The sequence below is a fragment of the Neodiprion virginianus genome, chromosome 6 (genome assembly GCF_021901495.1).
Source record: "Neodiprion virginianus isolate iyNeoVirg1 chromosome 6, iyNeoVirg1.1, whole genome shotgun sequence".
NCBI lineage: Eukaryota > Metazoa > Arthropoda > Insecta > Hymenoptera > Diprionidae > Neodiprion > Neodiprion virginianus.
The window spans coordinates 1,028,283-1,049,708 of record NC_060882.1 but is presented as its reverse complement, the minus strand read 5'-3'; the positions used below and the strand labels follow the sequence as shown (position 1 = coordinate 1,049,708).

The 21,426-nt window shown below is 43.2% G+C and overlaps 1 protein-coding gene across 2 annotated transcripts; it reads right to left on the bottom strand.

Moving 5' to 3' along the window:
- Positions 1-4,860: 4,860 nt before the first annotated feature.
- Positions 4,861-10,006, bottom strand: LOC124308239 (tetraspanin-1). Of its 2 annotated transcripts, none has more exons than XM_046770775.1 (7): positions 9,755-10,006; positions 9,457-9,673; positions 8,179-8,397; positions 7,520-7,702; positions 7,198-7,410; positions 6,634-6,841; positions 4,861-6,561 (listed from the first exon to the last, which is right to left on the bottom strand). In XM_046770775.1, the coding sequence occupies exons 2-7, from the start codon at positions 9,517-9,519 to the stop codon at positions 6,509-6,511; spliced, it is 939 nt and encodes a 312-aa protein (XP_046626731.1). In that variant the 5' UTR covers positions 9,520-9,673; positions 9,755-10,006; the 3' UTR covers positions 4,861-6,508. The 2 variants fall into 2 exon arrangements, with proteins under 2 accessions (XP_046626731.1, XP_046626732.1); XM_046770776.1 differs by having other exon boundaries at positions 9,457-9,656.
- Positions 10,007-21,426: the final 11,420 nt, after the last annotated feature.

Below are 21,426 nucleotides of genomic sequence, written 5' to 3'. Positions count from 1 at the left end.
GCTTTTTTGTTACGTTCAGAACGCGTCAACGCTGCAGAAGCCTTTGTTATACCTACGTATAATGAAACTGCACGGAAAATTATCTGTCGTAACTCAACGGCTAGCATTATGACCGATCGTGCTTAAAATCCATTTAAAGCAAACCAATGAAAAATCACCGTTCGAACGAGTGCTTCCCCAAAGCACAGATCTTTGGAATACCGAGAAGAAAAGAGATGTATCAATGATTATTTATCCCCTGCCAAAAAGGAGGAGAAAAACGTCTTAAGCCTTTGCCTTTCTCCTTGAAAGTGAAGAATTCTTCAAGTTAGTGTCCAAACACAGGCATTATGATTCCAAAGTTGGGACTCGTGCCCAACGAAGCGAGCTGATTTAATTTTCGTTGCTTTTTCATTCGGTACTTCCAACCGGAGGGAACCTACCCACTACTCCAAACTTTTGGTCAAATCGTAGTGGTGGTACAAATGAAATTACTGTAATACATTGGCGGTGACATCAACGGGATTGAAAAACGGATATTTGCAAATGTCCCGTATTTACACCGAGCTTACATGCCGACTGACTCTTCACAATACGCGAGGACCCATCCTCAAACTGGAAGGACATTTCGAGTCTTCACTTACTCCTTGCTCTTCGCTTGTATGCCGTCTAGATGCTGCAGGTAAGACGAAAGGCTGGCAGCTACACGTCTTCGATCTTTAAACTGCGCTTTTGCAATGTACTTTTTCGGTGAATATAGAGAGTAAAAGTAGCTCGATATTGAGTACGATCGATCACAGAACAAGTTACTACATACAGGTGGGTTGGAAAAATTTTATGCAACAAGATCAAACTCTAAAATGCGCAAAAATTAAGTCGAATATCAATGTGCAAAATTTGCAATCCGAGTCTTGAAAGACACCGAATGGTTCGTCGGACGACTCGCCGACGTAAGGAAAGAGAGAAGGTAAATAGCGGAGGACGGCAAGGAAAATATACAATCCACTCGAAGAGTACAATAAACGGAACGATTGGTTTGTCTTCCTAAGCCTTTTCATATCTTGTCAAAATATTGTAAGCCACGGCTATAGCTGCGGGCTAAAAAATACCACCGCGTCATAAAATGATGATTCCTGCGGTACACCCGCGGCACGTGCACCGACAACGGGTCGGCGTATTTTGAACGATTCTAAGGAAAGGACTATAAAAAAATAATAGTACGACTTTTAAAATACTCGGGTGTTTTTTTTTTTTTCTTTACGTTTTCTTCATGTCCCGCTATTATTTGCCACGACGTGCCTTGCTTGTAAATCTGTTAACAGAGATCAATCTGCTGTCCAAGACTGTGATACCGTTACAAATCCGAACTGTGATGGAATAAATATTTTGAACGTGTTAAAAAGTATCTACATCGATAACAGGTAAAAATATTTATGTACCAATGCAAAGGAAATAAAGGTTTAATAATGGTTTTTCCTTTCATTTTGTTAAATCTGATTGACGGAAGTCGCAAATTTGATGGCTTAAAAGCTATAACTACAAGTAAATTTGCGATCAAAAGGAGAGCGGAATCGATAATCGTAAAGAAAGAAAGGGAAGAAGAAGAAGAAGAAGACGAAAAAACACCGCGTGCCAATAAACTAGACCGTTATAAATGTGAAACGCGGAAAGACTTCCCCCGCCGTAATTATAGGGTAGAGTTTTAAGGCAACGTCTAACTATCCCCAAGGACCCTTGGCGAACTATCAATGAATTGGCCAGACATTTTTTACCGTCGCCTGCAGGCTCGGCGCCATAAGGCGGGCGGGTAAGACTAGAATATAAATAAAATTTGTATTTAATTGGCGAACTTTTGAAGGGGTACTTAAAACCCCTTCGTAAGAGTTGCAAGATTTCGTTACATCACATAAGCGATACTTGTGAAACCGACGTCAATATTCGACCTACCTAATTGTATTCCCGGTGGTTAAAAAATGCGCCATTCTCCGTCGGATATGAACGGGGGTTTCAAAGGCAGTCCATCTGACTCTTGAGTGTTAGATTTATGTTCAAGGCGTAGCAGAATCTGCAAAGAATTTTGTCCCTTTGGCCCCCCTCGGCGGGATCCTAAGATTGGGTCAACCAGGCAGTTACGAGAATCGATGCTTTCGGGTCTAAGCCAACCATTGATCTCCTGCCTAGTATACTAATGATCTCTGATTTCTAAGCGAACTTAGCGTGCTGCGCTGGTTCAGTTTTCCAGAACCCAGGAGTTGACGCTTGGAGTTGAAAAATAACCAAATTCTCGCGTCACCTCATACATGCGTAGATTTATCTAAAAAGGTCGATGCTGGATCGAAGGACTGACTCAAATCTCATAATCTCGAACTCTTATTCGCAAAATGGTTTTGCCGATGTCGTTCAATCTTCGTTTTACGGCCGTATGCGTCCGTGTTCACCCTTCAAAATTTTTTCCGGTTCTAAGCTGATGTCTTCGTCGTGAATATAATCGGAGCCGGGCGCAACCGTGAAGATCGATAATTACAGTCCGAAGTTGTAAAAGGGTCACTTCATCCTGTGCACGTAGATAATTCATGGTCCAGGCCGGTGGCTTTGTCGTGTTCTTTAACGCGGTGGATACCCGTGAAAACGTATTGACGAGCTCCGATGTGAGAGAATCGGTGAAAATTTATGACTCGTAGAAAACTGTCTCCTGGACCCTACGCCATGCCTTCGCCTAGGGACTGGACACTGTCACATTTATCTCCACCACATAGAGAAGCGAACTGACTTGAGCCCGACTTTCTCCACCGCACAATGTTACTCCCTTCGTACAGTAGATCTCCTACGGCGTTTTCGAGGACTGCGAATATGCATCCCTCATTCACGATGTGACATCTGTTCTTTGGCATTGTGCATGATCTCGAGATGATCAATGTTAAGTACTACCTTAGCTTATTGTGCCTCCAAATATTTAGGCTTCCATGTTCACCTGTGCGTCGCCTCAGCAATTTTTTTGTTAAACGTTTTTTGCACTAAAAGAATTGAATCGTGCCAGCTACTTTAAAATATAGAGCAAAAGTGTTGCAGTTTTCAGTAATGCAACAACCCTAGGCACTGCCGACTCTTTGTTATAATCAGTGTTGAGGACTGAAAAGGCTGCCTTGGTTACGCGTTAGTTAATTCGTTCCGTGGAAACGAGCAATCCTTTTTGATCTCGGCCGACGAACGGACAAAGATGTTTCTTTGGACTAGCATTGGTAACATAGTGAGTTGTCGCGAGAATGGACTATTAGTCTCCGGACCACATTGGCACTCTCTGGATTTTTTATTTCTGGCAATCACGATCTCTTTTGCCAATGAAACTTTTAGTATACAGTCGCTAATTCTCACATGTTTTCAGAAGCACGCGCGTGTCTCTATACTGGGATGTTCTTTGAGTCTATGTGAAGTTACTTTGCCGCGCTTAGTTTCTGGTCGAACAATCGTGTGGCACATGTAACACATCGCGTGTAATTTTTTGTATTCCTTAGCCAAGGTCCTCGGCCACTATACACGGTCGATATTCTTTCGAGTCACCGTCGTAGTCTCGAAAAAGGTTCAAGACAACATTTTCCTACCCATTTAACAGAATCCTCTCCTTACACAATTTTGCGTCCTTTACACTGCAGCCTCATAGCGTTTTGTTCTACTCTTCAATTTCCATTGTCTTGTTCCCAGGTCTGAAACGTGTTTAGCGTCAAATGACTGGGTTGTCTGAGGTTACAGATTTGCAGTTTCTGTATTGCAGATGTATGAACAGAGTTCAAGAAAGGCAAGGGGCATCGTCGCAGCTAAGGATCTTAGGCAGTGACTATATTTCGTAATTTAATTCGCTTAACATAAAATAACTTGGAGAAATTCGATCCCTTTTTCCCAGGGGTTTATCCTGGCCGGGTTCCAGGACTGCAGCGTCTCCTTTTGATCTGTCCATAGGTGGAAATGATTAGATACAATTCTGACAGTACAGGTAGCGGATACTCAAACTCCTCTAGAGTCCCGTCCCATCCCGTACCGGTCCCTGGCAGATTGTGAAAGTTTACATAATTTCTCGCACGCCCGCGTATAGAAAGACATTGAAACTCTCGGGAGGACTTGCGCCGCATGGGAAGGACCCTCGTCCTGCAAAATATCAAAGGCACACGGGGGGAAATTGAAAGGCTTTGTATGGAAATAAGAATGTATCGACTGCCCCCGACAGCCCCTCATGCAGGACCCGATGCCTGCCTAAACCGTCAGTCGAGAATGCTTCTACTCAGAGTGAGTGAGAGAGAAAAGGAATATACATATGTGAAAAAGGTAAAGAATATATTCAGAGTTTTTCCGTTTTGAATGCTCAATCAGAGCTCCCACGAAACAAAAAAAAAAAAATAAATAAATAAACCTTGAACTTCACTTGGACTCTGCAATAAGTCCCTAATTTTTTTTTAAAGAAAATTCCTTCACTCTCTCATCGCGAGCACCATATTTGCGATATTCATGGATAACGATGTTGCACGAAAATTGCATTTTCTTCATCGGGTTCAAATAAGCTATTGTACTGGAGTTTGCAATTTTCTCGGCGGCATTCTCAACTTCAAAACCCCGAAAATGGTGTGGAAGAAGGTTGACCTAGCAATGGTAATTCAGGCTGGTGACGTTAGAGCCTAGATCAGTTTCGACAGTTTTCTTATTACCCGGAGAGTATCGTGGTGGCAGCACCGGTCGGTCAGGGTCTCTGGTTTGAATTTCGTTCGAATTACGATCATAATTACTCACAAAATTTTTTAATTTATCGCCAATTTCGAATGGAATATTAAAAGGTAGATAAGAGAAACAAGATTGATTCAAGCAAAATCATATTTATTTGAAGATATTCAATTAGTAGATACAATGATCGTACGATACAAAATTAAAATTTAGTGGTTATGATAGCACGTTGTGAACCTATGACTTATTTCTACTCATACCTAGAAATAAACAAATTTCTTAAAATTTATGCATTTTCCACAGAGCGAGTTTTACCTAGAATTAATCTATTCACTAGGAATAAGTTATAATAATAATCGTAAGGTCAACAGTTCATAATCTTCCGTTATTCGTAACCGAGGGTCAACTATTACAATCAACTGGCAACCACATCACAGAAGCCAAGTCACCAAATCATGTTCATAGCTTCTTTGCCTCGAGCCAACGGGTTCAAGCAAAGAGTGGACAACACTTTGGCAGCCTCGTCGCCATCGTCCTTAGCGTAGAGCGTCTTCCTCTTGGCACTTCCTCCCCTCAAGGACCTCCTCCTGAAAGTCCCTAACAGAGGCGACCTCATCTTAACTTCACCCTTACGAGATCTGACAGTGGTCCGGGGCGATCGCTTCAGGGAGGAGTCGCGGGACAGTCTCGTAGAAAACGCGTCCGTCCGGTTAACCTTGAAGGAAGGACGCCGCTGGCCCTTGCCTTGTTTCGTCGAAGTTCCTCCGATGTCCGCAACGGCGGTATTTCTGCCAATGAAAGCCTGCCGCGATCTCGAAACAAACTTCCTGGGTTCGCGAGGCGCCAGTTCTTCGCTCGGATGCTGCGGTGCTCTTCTCTTCGGATGGGTCCGGCTCCTGCCGGCGGGGACAGCGAGGGGTGCTTTTTGCGAGGGACGGATGGTGACCGGGATTCTCCTCGAGGGTTGCACAGGGTCAACGTTAAGCTGAGTGGGCCACGGTGCGATTACCGGCAGTCCACAGGCGTTGTGCATACCAACGAGCGGCACTCCGAGCTGACGTTTTCTTCCGGTATCGACGGAACGCCGGATCGGGTCCCGACTGTTTCCCTCGTATACGGAAATCTTTTGGACCACGTGACCCCGTTGCAAATCCACGGAGTCTCTTTCAAGATGGCCTCTTCTGTCGCAGAGATTTTGACCGACAGACGCACGACGTCGGTGATCCTTGTTGGGCAAGTCGTTGTTCCGGTATTCGCCCGCTACCGTTGAACGAAAAAGGGACAAATCCGGATTCATCGTCAGACTAAAGCCATCATCAGACCGTTTGGCAATCTTAAGATTGCCTTTTGAGATACGAGGAAGAAGATTGACTCGTTCTTTAGTCTTACTCGATAGTCTAGGCTCCTTCTCCGACTCGGTAACTAAGGATTCGAACTGCTGTTGGGGTAGGACCGATTTTCTCAAGGTGCCAAAGTTCGCTGCTATGGACGCCTGGTAGTCCTTGATAGGAATATTTCTGACTGTGCCACCTCCTTGAGGTTTCCTGATCTTTATCATAGTTCCGCGATTGTTTTCTTCCTGCTTCCCCGCAGGATCTCTTTTCTGAATGAGATCCGGAGGTGCGTTCACCAACCTTACGTCGATGGCGCGTTCCTCGTAGAGTTGATCACCCTTTATCACGTAATTAGACCCGTTCGTGGGATTTTGCCAATTCTCAATAATGCTCAGCCGATTTTTTGTCCACGGTTCCAACTCTCTCGGCTCCGTCTGCACCCCTTCCGTCCTTGTTGCCCCCTCGATCTCGCTGTCCCCCAGCCGCCTTCATGACTTGGCACCGAAGGTCGTCCCTGCCATGTGCATTCTGTTCTCTATCCCTGGAGAGAAAACGAACGTAGTACAGAATTCCACTAGACTCAACGTCGAGTGACGCAACCTCAATATCTCACCGTAGTCGTGATCTGCTTCGTTGAATGTTCCAAGAGTACGCGTCGACGTGAAGGTTGAGGGTCGTGGCTTATCGCCCTTCCGGAGCTTAGAGCAGGCGAAAAAGGTGCTGAGTAACGCGCAGAGTTCAACTAGAACAACCGCCAGTCCTACTCCAAGCAAAATGAGCGCCTGATCCTGAGTCCATTTTTCCAACGGTCCTATACATCCCTGAATCACATGAGAAAAAGATTTTCAAACAAAGATGAAGAAAGCTACCACCCTGTCATTCTCCTTTGTCAAACTTTACAGAGAAATCGATATTCAGTGTAACACAGTTAAAGCTTGGCTTTCACCCGCTCAGAGTGTATTATTGATATTTCCGACGCCTGCATTCTCGTTATCTACTCTACTAATTGCATCACGTTATTGTAACCGCGTCACTGCTTGAACAGCGAAGTGCAATCTATACTTTGGCGCGCCGAAAAGCTTCTGCATATTTATCAGTAGACGTCTGGACGCTGTCACAGGATATCAATATTTGCTTGTTCGATGTCGAAAATCCCGCTACCGCAATGTGCTCATACCTGAGTGTGTCGAGCTTTCTGATGCTCGGCGGGATTCAGGGTTTCGCACAAAGTTAAATTCGTCGGTTCTGGGTTCAGGAACGCCTCGGATTGGAGCGTGTTGTTCAGCATGCAACAAGTCAGCGGGACAACCAGATCACGACGACCAATTTCTTGGAGGCGCCACCAAGATGTCCCGTAATTACTGCTTCCGTTTATACCGCAGCAGGAGAACTGCAGGAATAGAGCAAACCTCTCGTTATCGTATATTCCACATATATACATTCCTAACGGACGTGAACACCTCCCAGACTCTAGAGGTGGATGTCTTTCACATACTAACCGCGGTTTGAGCCAGATCAAGAGCAGCGGTGAATTGATCTCGCCCAGCCACCGCGTAGCTGCGTTGTAGAGCCCGAACGAGACGTGCGGTCCTGACGTCTACACCGAGTAGATGAGGCCAAAACACAGCCAATACGCAAACAGTGCATTCTCCGAGGAGTAGAATAATTATCAGGGCTACGTACTACGGAGAAAAATATTTACAAGTCAGGCAGTTGTTTAGATCAATTAGTTGATTAATTATTTTTTGTGTCAAATGAGTAACCGCAAACCAATTAAAATTCCCAATCTTGCGTGATGAAATTACCGTTTTGTGGTTACTGTGTGTACCTACTTCGAAACGCTAATCAGCACATTTCGCGATACGGTTTACAGATATGAATGTCCGGGCACCCAAGTATAACCGCATGAGTTTTTTCGTTACATTTTCAAAGTAACTGTAAACAATATACTTATATATGTATACGTGGGAGCCTTTGTAATATTCTAGTTTTCTCTACTTAACCCAGTAACCAGTTGTAATTCACTATACAACTCGGAATCAAGCGTGAAAATATACGATTTCGGATCCAGTGGGAGGAACCATGCTCCGTGCAAAGCTAGTAATAACTGGAGGAATGTATCCATAATTATTATTGTAACAACTCCAAATAAACTCACGGTTACGGTTACGCAACGGTTATAGAGACACGAGGCCCAGCAACCAAGAAGTCCGGTAGCAGCCATCAGGAATCCCAATGCCACAATAGCGAACGCCAAATAGTAAAACAGAGGCTGTTCAGGGGTTGCATCGCCTGGGCCCAATAGACGCGACAGCAGGATTCGCTCGTTGTCAGCCAGGAGAAGTGTCCCTAGAGAGATCAGGATGAATCCTGAGATCTGAAATTGGATGGGTAAGTGAATTTTTTTTTACTCCGGATCGACGGGGTCCCTGTGACAACGCAAAACGGCACATTTGTTGCCTGGTGCGTATTGAGTCGATAAAAGAAAGTAGGAACGGCACAGGTGAAACGGTCGACAAAGCAGTCCCTGGATAATTACAGAATGCACGTACCGTATACCGGCACTTGCATGAATGTTGAGAGTATTACTTATTTTTCATTCTCGTCGTATTTTATGTACATTTCTAGTGGCCAGCTAGCCTCTCGGGTTCTACATGCGACAGATAACATGTACCTGCATACATTTTCATTCGGTGTCTACATCGGACGAGTTGCATTCATTCGATGTAGCTTTAATCCTGTACCGCAGATAGCTTGGTGCCGGTATCGTGTGTGTCCGGGAGGATCGGACTGGCGTACATAGCAAAGCAACTGGTATTGCTGTATACAAAGAGGTCTAGATGTATACAAACGTATTACGCATATATAGGTGTACGTGCGCGGCGGCTTCGTTTCAACAGATGTTCTCATACCGTTACTAATAATAAATTATCTCCGCCACCAGCCACACTAGAGGTACGATCCTTTAACTCGCCACTAAAATCCCGGAATATATCTTCCCTGCGGGCGTAGCAAACTTTTTTTTATTATCAATGCTCGAATACCTCTGAGTCTGAATCGCAATCAGCGGTGATTTTCATCACCAGACCAGAGAGTTTTGCCGTTAACTCCGGTCTGTGTACGATACTCGTATGTAGTAAATACCTCCCATGGTATACGCATCAGAGCACACGCATTCGTATAAGGCATGTGAATGCTGCTCATCGCAACTTCATGTTCGTGCTTTTAAAAGCTGACCAACCCTTCGGAAGGTATTTTTAATCACGGTGAAAGGATCGTTAACATTTCACGTCTCGGATAAAAATTGGCCAGCTCGGAATACACTGCAGACCCATTATAGATTTTTAACTGATAAGGCACCCTCAGGAAAATGGTGCAGGGTCAGTATATGAACTATGGTTTCGGATGCGCTTTAATTTTAACTGGTACAACTCACCAGAAATACGATGTTAGAGCAGCACAAGAACGCTTTGGAAGCAGTCAAGCCTTTACCCGTCATTTTGGCTTAGCGTCAGGTTTTCAATCAAATCCTGGCAATGGTCATGGTTCGATCGTTATTTTTACCGCGTGGCCAACTGCTGAAGCAAGTCCTCATCCATGGTACCCATTACGCTCGGTGTTTTCATTTCCACAAATCTGCATACAATTGTACGCTGTAAATCCAAACAGTAACAAAGCGATGAAGTACCAGGTGATTGGAAGCCATAATTGCCGGTTAACCGTGTCCCGTGTACCTTCTTCTTAAGTCGATAATAGACCTTCAAATGTGTGCTTGATCGTTGCGAAATGGCCCCCAAAACGACAGAAATCGGCTAAAACCCACTGGTTTCGTACTCGTGTACGAGCACCACGACCACTGCGAACTTGAGTACGTAGGAAACGCCGGTGTTGAACTGAAACCGAGGCAAGTCGGGCCGGGGAGTCCGCGGGTGCGCGATCCCTGGAGCGCGACATACCGGATACAGGAAGGAAGTAGTGGGGCTCGGAGGGGATCGGCGTTCATCCAGGTTTGCGGCACGGGCTGCGATCAAGGGACTCGGTAATTACGCTCGTACACAGGTTATACACACGTGCGGCCGAGTGCCGGCAGGCGTGGTACGCATACACTCGATGGGCCATCGATGACGAATAATGCGCGGTCCAATGGCCCAGTGCAGGCCGCGGGTGAAAGGGCTGGCTTAGTTTCACTTCCCATGGCGCACCTTCGGTGATTATTGGGGTTTACCTACCGTTTTTGTTATTTTCTGTTTGAAGGACTGGCCAACGTGATCGAACGAAGGGGGAATTTGAATTTATACGTGCTTCGAATGGTGTAACACTCTGGAATTTGGTCGTACCTGTTGAGTCTCGGAACTAAGGTGTTGCAGGGTGTGCGTCAGGTATTGTCGGTGAGTGTCTACACTGTTGGGCAATTCTTTGAGTGCGTGTAACTGGTTGTAATGTTTCGATAGTTTCCTGTCTAAATTGTGTGTAATCAAAGGTTTACGCGTCCCATTTCTTTAGCAGCTCGAAGGTGAGATTAGTCGAGCCTGTTAGCACTAGGCACCACGGTTGTTGGCCAAGATCCCCGAATCACAGATTACTTAATTAGTGGGCTTGAATTGTACGATATAACTGAGGATCTTTACGCACTATGATTTCTCAGTACAAAGCATAGCACACCGTATCATCCCGTTACTGGCCAGGTAATTTACGAATTATTTTGACCAATGCTGCACTGAAAACTCGAATTACTTTGCAAGTCACAGAATATTGTACGGTGTCAGTAAAATTTAGCTGGATCAATGGCGGTGCTCTGCACCTTCAGATTTGTACATTTTAGGCAAATTTTATAGTTCGAGTGTTGGGTTTGCGATTTATAACAGATACGTATTTTTATGTTTGAGTAAAAACGGAGCGCCTATCCTTGCCGGTACGCGCTGACCAAGCAGCAATCCACCAGTCCACAGAATTAATCTAGTCGAACACCTCGCGCGCAGAGGCACGTCGCGTGTATCATTGTGGGTGTGCATGGAGCCTATCTCCGCCTGCCTGCATTATTTGCGTTCAGCTTATTCCGGTGTGGTGCCGAGCACATCCGGTTCATCGAAAAAATTAGGATTTGTGAACCACGGCTGGTGTCCTAAAATCAAATTCACCTTTCCAGCAACCCTTGCGTCATACCTGAACAAACACAATTGCGATGAATTGTGATAAATACCTGAATACGTAATTTCAACCGATAATTTATGTTACAGATGTTTCGGGACGAATGCGATCTGATGTGACGAGTCCAAGAAACAGAGTGCATCCAGCCCTCGGAAGGATTGCGAGGTGCATAAGATATGTGGGAAGTGATTATTCAAGTGCGTCGGTAATGAAATTTATACTGTTCTGCTTTATTATGAAAAGATACACCATGAAAATGTACATGATTTTGAAAAGAAAGGTTATGAGTTGGACAATATTGATTATGAAGATTTTCCTTGCTGGTAAAGAACATTCTCAAAAATGTGACAAGAATGTATCTTGTAAAATAAATAAATGATTACGAAAATATACAATTTTCGAAGAGGTTCCTTTCATTTCCCCTTCATTACATAATGATAGCATCTCAAGATACATGTATATTTGATTGCATCATCAGCTTGAAGATGTGATCAATTACTTACAACGAAAATACTATCATACAACAACAATAAATTCACTTCGAGAATCGTCGGACACTAATTGATGTGACAAAATATTATCAATTCTGAGAAGGAGATATATTTTAAATTTGTGAATTTATTCCTTGAACCAATAATACTAGCGCCTTGGAGACCTCGGAAGACAGAAACTTGGAACTTGCTAGAATCATGTGTCGAAAAAATTGAACGAGATTTCTGGCTGTGATTTTTAACCCATGGAAATTCCAGAAAGACAAACACAGCTTTGTGAAATCGGCAGTTGCAAAGATTCCATAAGACTGTCATTTTCTGCAATATAGTGCGATCCTGTGCTCTTGGTGATTAAACAATCATTTTCTCTCGCATATTGACTCTAAAATAGAGGTCGAATTTTTTCCAGCGTTTTTCGGAGAATGTCAGAATTTGTCGGACAAAATACTACAAGATGAGCTTTTCCATTCTTGTGAGTTTCAGAAATGCAAAGGGGTTAGCCTTACTTTTTCTTCATTTTTTGGCCGAAAAATTTTTGGTCTCAGATTCGATTTAAATGACCCTTTCCTGACTAACTGGACCCCCAGGAACTCAGAAAACGCAGCGAAAGGAGCGTGGGATCAACAGGAGAGAAGTTACGAACGAAAAAGCACCCGCTGAAAAATGTCTCAAAAACAGGTTCTCGTTTTTTGACTGTAACTTTCGATGCGTTGATCGCAGCGCATCGGGACTGCGCCCAATCGATTTCTCTCGCAAAATTACGTCGGAATAGTGCCAGAAAGAATTTATTCCAGCACTTTTCAAAATCGCGAAAATTTTTGACAAAAATGCAAAGGGGTTAGCCTTACTTTTTCTTCATTTTTTGGCCGAAAAATTTTTGGTCTCAGATTTGATTTAAATGACCCTTTCCTGACTAACTGGACCCCCAGGAACGCAGAAAACGCAGCGAAAGGAGCGTGGGATCAACAGAAGAGAAGTTACGAACGAAAAAGCACCTGCTGAAAAATGTCTTAAAAACAGGTTCTCGTTTTTTGTCTGTAACTTTTGATGCGTTGATCGCAGCGTATCGGGACTGCGCCCAATCGATTTCTCTCGCAAAATTACGTCGGAATAGTGCCAGAAAGAATTTATTCCAGCACTTTTCAAAATCGCGAAAATTTTCGACAAAAATGCAAAGGGGTTAGCCTTACTTTTTCTTCATTTTTTGGCCGAAAAACTTTTGGTCTCAGATTCGATTTAATTGACCCTTTCCTGACTAACTGGACCCCCAGGAACTCAGAAAACGCAGCGAAAGGAGCGTGGGATCAACAGGAGAGAAGTTACGAACGAAAAAGCACCTGCTGAAAAATGTCTTAAAAACAGGTTCTCGTTTTTTGGCTGTAACTTTTGATGCGTTGATCGCAGCGTATCGGGACTGCGCCCAATCGATTTCTCTCGCAAAATTACGTCGGAATAGTGCCAGAAAGAATTTATTCCAGCACTTTTCAAAATCGCGAAAATTTTCGACAAAAATGCAAAGGGGTTAGCCTTACTTTTTCTTCATTTTTTGGCCGAAAAATTTTTGGTCTCAGATTCGATTTAAATGACCCTTTCCTGACTAACTGGACCCCCAGGAACTCAGAAAACGCAGCGAAAGGAGCGTGGGATCAACAGGAGAGAAGTTACGAACGAAAAAGCACCTGCTGAAAAATGTCTTAAAAACAGGTTCTCGTTTTTTGGCTGTAACTTTTGATGCGTTGATCGCAGCGTATCGGGACTGCGCCCATTCGATTTCTCTCGCAAAATTACGTCGGAATAGTGCCAGAAAGAATTTATTCCAGCACTTTTCAAAATCGCGAAAATTTTCGAAAAAAATGCAAAGGGGTTAGCCTTACTTTTTCTTCATTTTTTGGCCGAAAAATTTTTGGTCTCAGATTCGATTCAATTGACCCTTTTCTGACTAACTGGACCCCCAGGAACTCAGAAAACGCAGCGAAAGGAGCGTGGGATCAACAGGAGAGAAGTTACGAACGAAAAAGCACCTGCTGAAAAATGTCTTAAAAACAGGTTCTCGTTTTTTGGCTGTAACTTTTGATGCGTTGATCGCAGCGTATCGGGACTGCGCCCAATCGATTTCTCTCGCAAAATTACGTCGGAATAGTGCCAGAAAGAATTTATTCCAGCACTTTTCAAAATCGCGAAAATTTTCGACAAAAATGCAAAGGGGTTAGCCTTACTTTTTCTTCATTTTTTGGCCAAAAAATTTTTGGTCTCAGATTCGATTTAAATGACCCTTTCCTGACTAACTGGACCCCCAGGAACTCAGAAAACGCAGCGAAAGGAGCGTGGGATCAACAGGAGAGAAGTTACGAACGAAAAAGCACCTGCTGAAAAATGTCTTAAAAACAGGTTCTCGTTTTTTGGCTGTAACTTTTGATGCGTTGATCGCAGCGTATCGGGACTGCGCCCAATCGATTTCTCTCGCAAAATTACGTCGGAATAGTGCCAGAAAGAATTTATTCCAGCACTTTTCAAAATCGCGAAAATTTTCGACAAAAATGCAAAGGGGTTAGCCTTACTTTTTCTTCATTTTTTGGCCGAAAAACTTTTGGTCCCAGATTCGATTTAATTGACCCTTTCCTGACTAACTGGACCCCCAGGAACTCAGAAAACGCAGCGAAAGGAGCGTGGGATCAACAGGAGAGAAGTTACGAACGAAAAAGCACCTGCTGAAAAATGTCTTAAAAACAGGTTCTCGTTTTTTGGCTGTAACTTTTGATGCGTTGATCGCAGCGTATCGGGACTGCGCCCAATCGATTTCTCTCGCAAAATTACGTCGGAATAGTGCCAGAAAGAATTTATTCCAGCACTTTTCAAAATCGCGAAAATTTTCGACAAAAATGCAAAGGGGTTAGCCTTACTTTTTCTTCATTTTTTGGCCGAAAAATTTTTGGTCTCAGATTCGATTTAAATGACCCTTTCCTGACTAACTGGACCCCCAGGAACTCAGAAAACGCAGCGAAAGGAGCGTGGGATCAACAGGAGAGAAGTTACGAACGAAAAAGCACCTGCTGAAAAATGTCTTAAAAACAGGTTCTCGTTTTTTGGCTGTAACTTTTGATGCGTTGATCGCAGCGTATCGGGACTGCGCCCAATCGATTTCTCTCGCAAAATTACGTCGGAATAGTGCCAGAAAGAATTTATTCCAGCACTTTTCAAAATCGCGAAAATTTTCGACAAAAATGCAAAGGGGTTAGCCTTACTTTTTCTTCATTTTTTGGCCGAAAAATTTTTGGTCTCAGATTCGATTTAAATGACCCTTTCCTGACTAACTGGACCCCCAGGAACTCAGAAAACGCAGCGAAAGGAGCGTGGGATCAACAGGAGAGAAGTTACGAACGAAAAAGCACCTGCTGAAAAATGTCTTAAAAACAGGTTCTCGTTTTTTGTCTGTAACTTTCGATGCGTTGATCGCAGCGTATCGGGACTGCGCCCAATCGATTTCTCTCGCAAAATTACGTCGGAATAGTGCCAGAAAGAATTTATTCCAGCACTTTTCAAAATCGCGAAAATTTTCGACAAAAATGCAAAGGGGTTAGCCTTACTTTTTCTTCATTTTTTGGCCGAAAAACTTTTGGTCCCAGATTCGATTTAATTGACCCTTTCCTGACTAACTGGACCCCCAGGAACTCAGAAAACGCAGCGAAAGGAGCGTGGGATCAACAGGAGAGAAGTTACGAACGAAAAAGCACCTGCTGAAAAATGTCTTAAAAACAGGTTCTCGTTTTTTGGCTGTAACTTTTGATGCGTTGATCGCAGCGTATCGGGACTGCGCCCAATCGATTTCTCTCGCAAAATTACGTCGGAATAGTGCCAGAAAGAATTTATCCCAGCACTTTTCAAAATCGCGAAAATTTTCGACAAAAATGCAAAGGGGTTAGCCTTACTTTTTCTTCATTTTTTGGCCGAAAAATTTTTGGTCTCAGATTCGATTTAAATGACCCTTTCCTGACTAACTGGACCCCCAGGAACTCAGAAAACGCAGCGAAAGGAGCGTGGGATCAACAGGAGAGAAGTTACGAACGAAAAAGCACCTGCTGAAAAATGTCTTAAAAACAGGTTCTCGTTTTTTGGCTGTAACTTTTGATGCGTTGATCGCAGCGTATCGGGACTGCGCCCAATCGATTTCTCTCGCAAAATTACGTCGGAATAGTGCCAGATAGAATTTATTCCAGCACTTTTCAAAATCGCGAAAATTTTCGACAAAAATGCAAAGGGGTTAGCCTTACTTTTTCTTCATTTTTTGGCCGAAAAATTTTTGGTCTCAGATTCGATTTAAATGACCCTTTCCTGACTAACTGGACCCCCAGGAACTCAGAAAACGCAGCGAAAGGAGCGTGGGATCAACAGGAGAGAAGTTACGAACGAAAAAGCACCTGCTGAAAAATGTCTTAAAAACAGGTTCTCGTTTTTTGTCTGTAACTTTCGATGCGTTGATCGCAGCGTATCGGGACTGCGCCCAATCGATTTCTCTCGCAAAATTACGTCGGAATAGTGCCAGAAAGAATTTATTCCAGCACTTTTCAAAATCGCGAAAATTTTCGACAAAAATGCAAAGGGGTTAGCCTTACTTTTTCTTCATTTTTTGGCCGAAAAATTTTTGGTCTCAGATTCGATTTAAATGACCCTTTCCTGACTAACTGGACCCCCAGGAACTCAGAAAACGCAGCGAAAGGAGCGTGGGATCAACAGGAGAGAAGTTACGAACGAAAAAGCACCTGCTGAAAAATGTCTTAAAAACAGGTTCTCGTTTTTTGGCTGTAACTTTTGATGCGTTGATCGCAGCGTATCGGGACTGCGCCTAATCGATTTCTCTCGCAAAATTACGTCGGAATAGTGCCAGAAAGAATTTATTCCAGCACTTTTCAAAATCGCGAAAATTTTCGACAAAAATGCAAAGGGGTTAGCCTTACTTTTTCTTCATTTTTTAGCCGAAAAATTTTTGGTCTCAGATTCGATTTAAATGACCCTTTCCTGACTAACTGAACCCCCAGGAACTCAGAAAACGCAGCGAAAGGAGCGTGGGATCAACAGGAGAGAAGTTACGAACGAAAAAGCACCTGCTGAAAAATGTCTTAAAAACAGGTTCTCGTTTTTTGTCTGTAACTTTTGATGCGTTGATCGCAGCGTATCGGGACTGCGCCCAATCGATTTCTCTCGCAAAATTACGTCGGAATAGTGCCAGAAAGAATTTATTCCAGCACTTTTCAAAATCGCGAAAATTTTCGACAAAAATGCAAAGGGGTTAGCCTTACTTTTTCTTCATTTTTTGGCCGAAAAATTTTTGGTCTCAGATTCGATTTAAATGACCCTTTCCTGACTAACTGGACCCCCAGGAACTCAGAAAACGCAGCGAAAGGAGCGTGGGATCAACAGGAGAGAAGTTACGAACGAAAAAGCACCTGCTGAAAAATGTCTTAAAAACAGGTTCTCGTTTTTTGGCTGTAACTTTTGATGCGTTGATCGCAGCGTATCGGGACTGCGCCCAATCGATTTCTCTCGCAAAATTACGTCGGAATAGTGCCAGAAAGAATTTATTCCAGCACTTTTCAAAATCGCGAAAATTTTCGACAAAAATGCAAAGGGGTTAGCCTTACTTTTTCTTCATTTTTTGGCCGAAAAACTTTTGGTCTCAGATTCGATTTAATTGACCCTTTCCTGACTAACTGGACCCCCAGGAACTCAGAAAACGCAGCGAAAGGAGCGTGGGATCAACAGGAGAGAAGTTACGAACGAAAAAGCACCTGCTGAAAAATGTCTTAAAAACAGGTTCTCGTTTTTTGGCTGTAACTTTTGATGCGTTGATCGCAGCGTATCGGGACTGCGCCCAATCGATTTCTCTCGCAAAATTACGTCGGAATAGTGCCAGAAAGAATTTATCCCAGCACTTTTCAAAATCGCGAAAATTTTCGACAAAAATGCAAAGGGGTTAGCCTTACTTTTTCTTCATTTTTTGGCCGAAAAATTTTTGGTCTCAGATTCGATTTAAATGACCCTTTCCTGACTAACTGGACCCCCAGGAACTCAGAAAACGCAGCGAAAGGAGCGTGGGATCAACAGGAGAGAAGTTACGAACGAAAAAGCACCTGCTGAAAAATGTCTTAAAAACAGGTTCTCGTTTTTTGTCTGTAACTTTTGATGCGTTGATCGCAGCGTATCGGGACTGCGCCCAATCGATTTCTCTCGCAAAATTACGTCGGAATAGTGCCAGAAAGAATTTATTCCAGCACTTTTCAAAATCGCGAAAATTTTCGACAAAAATGCAAAGGGGTTAGCCTTACTTTTTCTTCATTTTTTGGCCGAAAAATTTTTGGTCTCAGATTCGATTTAAATGACCCTTTCCTGACTAACTGGACCCCCAGGAACTCAGAAAACGCAGCGAAAGGAGCGTGGGATCAACAGGAGAGAAGTTACGAACGAAAAAGCACCCGCTGAAAAATGTCTCAAAAACAGGTTCTCGTTTTTTGTCTGTAACTTTTGATGCGTTGATCGCAGCGTATCGGGACTGCGCCCAATCGATTTCTTTCGCAAAATTACGTCGGAATAGTGCCAGAAAGAATTTAATCCAGCACTTTTCAAAATCGCGAAAATTTTCGACAAAAATGCAAAGGGGTTAGCCTTACTTTTTCTTCATTTTTTGGCCGAAAAATTTTTGGTCTCAGATTCGATTTAAATGACCCTTTCCTGACTAACTGGACCCCCAGGAACTCAGAAAACGCAGCGAAAGGAGCGTGGGATCAACAGGAGAGAAGTTACGAACGAAAAAGCACCCGCTGAAAAATGTCTCAAAAACAGGTTCTCGTTTTTTGTCTGTAACTTTCGATGCGTTGATCGCAGCGTATCGGGACTGCGCCCAATCGATTTCTCTCGCAAAATTACGTCGGAATAGTGCCAGAAAGAATTTATTCCAGCACTTTTCAAAATCGCGAAAATTTTTGACAAAAATGCAAAGGGGTTAGCCTTACTTTTTCTTCATTTTTTGGCCGAAAAATTTTTGGTCTCAGATTCGATTTAAATGACCCTTTCCTGACTAACTGGACCCCCAGGAACGCAGAAAACGCAGCGAAAGGAGCGTGGGATCAACAGGAGAGAAGTTACGAACGAAAAAGCACTTGCTGAAAAATGTCTTAAAAACAGGTTCTCGTTTTTTGGCTGTAACTTTTGATGCGTTGATCGCAGCGTATCGGGACTGCGCCCAATCGATTTCTCTCGCAAAATTACGTCGGAATAGTGCCAGAAAGAATTTATTCCAGCACTTTTCAAAATCGCGAAAATTTTCGACAAAAATGCAAAGGGGTTAGCCTTACTTTTTCTTCATTTTTTGGCCGAAAAATTTTTGGTCTCAGATTCGATTTAAATGACCCTTTACTGACTAACTGGACCCCCAGGAACTCAGAAAACGCGGCGAAAGGAGCGTGGGATCAACAGGAGAGAAGTTACGAACGAAAAAGCACCTGTTGAAAAATGTCTCAAAAACAGGTTCTCGTTTTTTGGCTGTAACTTTTGATGCGTTGATCGCAGCGTATCGGGACTGCGCCCAATCGATTTCTCTCGCAAAATTACGTCGGAATAGTGCCAGAAAGAATTTAATCCAGCACTTTTCAAAATCGCGAAAATTTTCGACAAAAATGCAAAGGGGTTAGCCTTACTTTTTCTTCATTTTTTGGCCGAAAAATTTTTGGTCTCAGATTCGATTTAAATGACCCTTTCCTGACTAACTGGACCCCTAGGAACTCAGAAAACGCAGCGAAAGGAGCGTGGGATCAACAGGAGAGAAGTTACGAACGAAAAAGCACCTGCTGAAAAATGTCTTAAAAACAGGTTCTCGTTTTTTGGCTTTAACTTTTGATGCGTTGATCGCAGCGTATCGGGACTGCGCCTAATCGATTTCTCTCGCAAAATTACGTCGGAATAGTGCCAGAAAGAATTTATTCCAGCACTTTTCAAAATCGCGAAAATTTTCGACAAAAATGCAAAGGGGTTAGCCTTACTTTTTCTTCATTTTTTGGCCGAAAAATTTTTGGTCTCAGATTCGATTTAAATGACCCTTTCCTGACTAACTGGACCCCCAGGAACGCAGAAAACGCAGCGAAAGGAGCGTGGGATCAACAGGAGAGAAGTTACGAACGAAAAAGCACCTGCTGAAAAATGTCTTAAAAACAGGTTCTCGTTTTTTGGCTGTAACTTTTGATGCGTTGTCCGCAGCGTATCGGGACTGCGCCCAATCGATTTCTCTCGCAAAATTACGTCGGAATAGTGCCAGAAAGAATTTATTCCAGCACTTTTCAAAATCGCGAAAATTTTCGACAAAAATGCAAAGGGGTTAGCCTTACTTTTTCTTCATTTTTTGGCCGAAAAATTTTTGGTCTCAGATTCGATTTAAATGACCCTTTCCTGACTAACTGGACCCCCAGGAACTCAGAAAACGCAGCGAAAGGAGCGTGGGGTCAACAGGAGAGAAGTTACGAACGAAAAAGCACCTGCTGAAAAATGTCTTAAAAACAGGTTCTCGTTTTTTGGCTGTAACTTTTGATGCGTTGATCGCAGCGTATCGGGACTGCGCCCAATCGATTTCTCTCGCAAAATTACGTCGGAATAGTGCCAGAAAGAATTTATTCCAGCACTTTTCAAAATCGCGAAAATTTTCGACAAAAATGCAAAGGGGTTAGCCTTACTTTTTCTTCATTTTTTGGCCGAAAAATTTTTGGTCTCAGATTCGATTTAAATGACCCTTTCCTGACTAACTGGACCCCCAGGAACTCAGAAAACGCAGCGAAAGGAGCGTGGGGTCAACAGGAGAGAAGTTACGAACGAAAAAGCACCTGCTGAAAAATGTCTTAAAAACAGGTTCTCGTTTTTTGGCTGTAACTTTTGATGCGTTGATCGCAGCGTATCGGGACTGCGCCCAATCGATTTCTCTCGCAAAATTACGTCGGAATAGTGCCAGAAAGAATTTATTCCAGCACTTTTCAAAATCGCGAAAATTTTCGACAAAAATGCAAAGGGGTTAGCCTTACTTTTTCTTCATTTTTTGGCCGAAAAATTTTTGGTCTCAGATTCGATTTAAATGACCCTTTCCTGACTAAGTGGACCCCCAGGAACGCAGAAAAGGCAGCGAAAGGAGCGTGGGATCAACAGGAGAGAAGTTACGAACGAAAAAGCACTTGCTGAAAAATGTCTCAAAAACAGGTTCTCGTTTTTTGGCTGTAACTTTTGATGCGTTGATCGCAGCGTATCGGGACTGCGCCCAATCGATTTCTCTCGCAAAATTACGTCGGAATAGTGCCAGAAAGAATTTATTCCAGCACTTTTCAAAATCGCGAAAATTTTCGAGAAAAATGCAAAGGGGTTAGCCTTTCTTTTTCTTCATTTTTTGGCCGAAAAATTTCTGAACTCAGATTTGACTCGTATGACCCCGTCCCGACAAATTATCTCCCGAAGAGTTTAAGAAAGTGCAAATAGATCGCCGTAGCTCCGTCTGATGAGGAAATACGACAACAACACGTAGTAATTCCTCTTAGCTGCTAGTCCGTTTATTTTTCATCACCCGTAGTCTTAGACTGTGTACATCTGATTTGTTCTTTAAAGTTATGTCGATATTTCAGATAGCTACGTCGTTCATAATTTCTCCGGCCTAATCGGCATTACAGAATACTTCATTAGTCGCAGTACCTACGTTACCTACTACGAAATCACTGGAGTACATCGAGCTTACGAAACCGACCAAC

What these genes read in the sequence shown, in the direction of transcription:
- LOC124308239 (XM_046770775.1), bottom strand. Translation starts at nt 9,519, where the DNA reads ATGACGGGTAAAGGCTTGACTGCTTCCAAAGCGTTCTTGTGCTGCTCT. An exon ending in GCTCTAACATCGTATTTCTG is followed by an intron (nt 8,398 to 9,456) that starts GTGAGTTGTACC and finishes ATCCAATTTCAG; the next exon opens with ATCTCAGGATTCATCCTGAT. An exon ending in AGAAAGCTCGACACACTCAG is followed by an intron (nt 6,842 to 7,197) that starts GTATGAGCACAT and finishes CATGTGATTCAG; the next exon opens with GGATGTATAGGACCGTTGGA.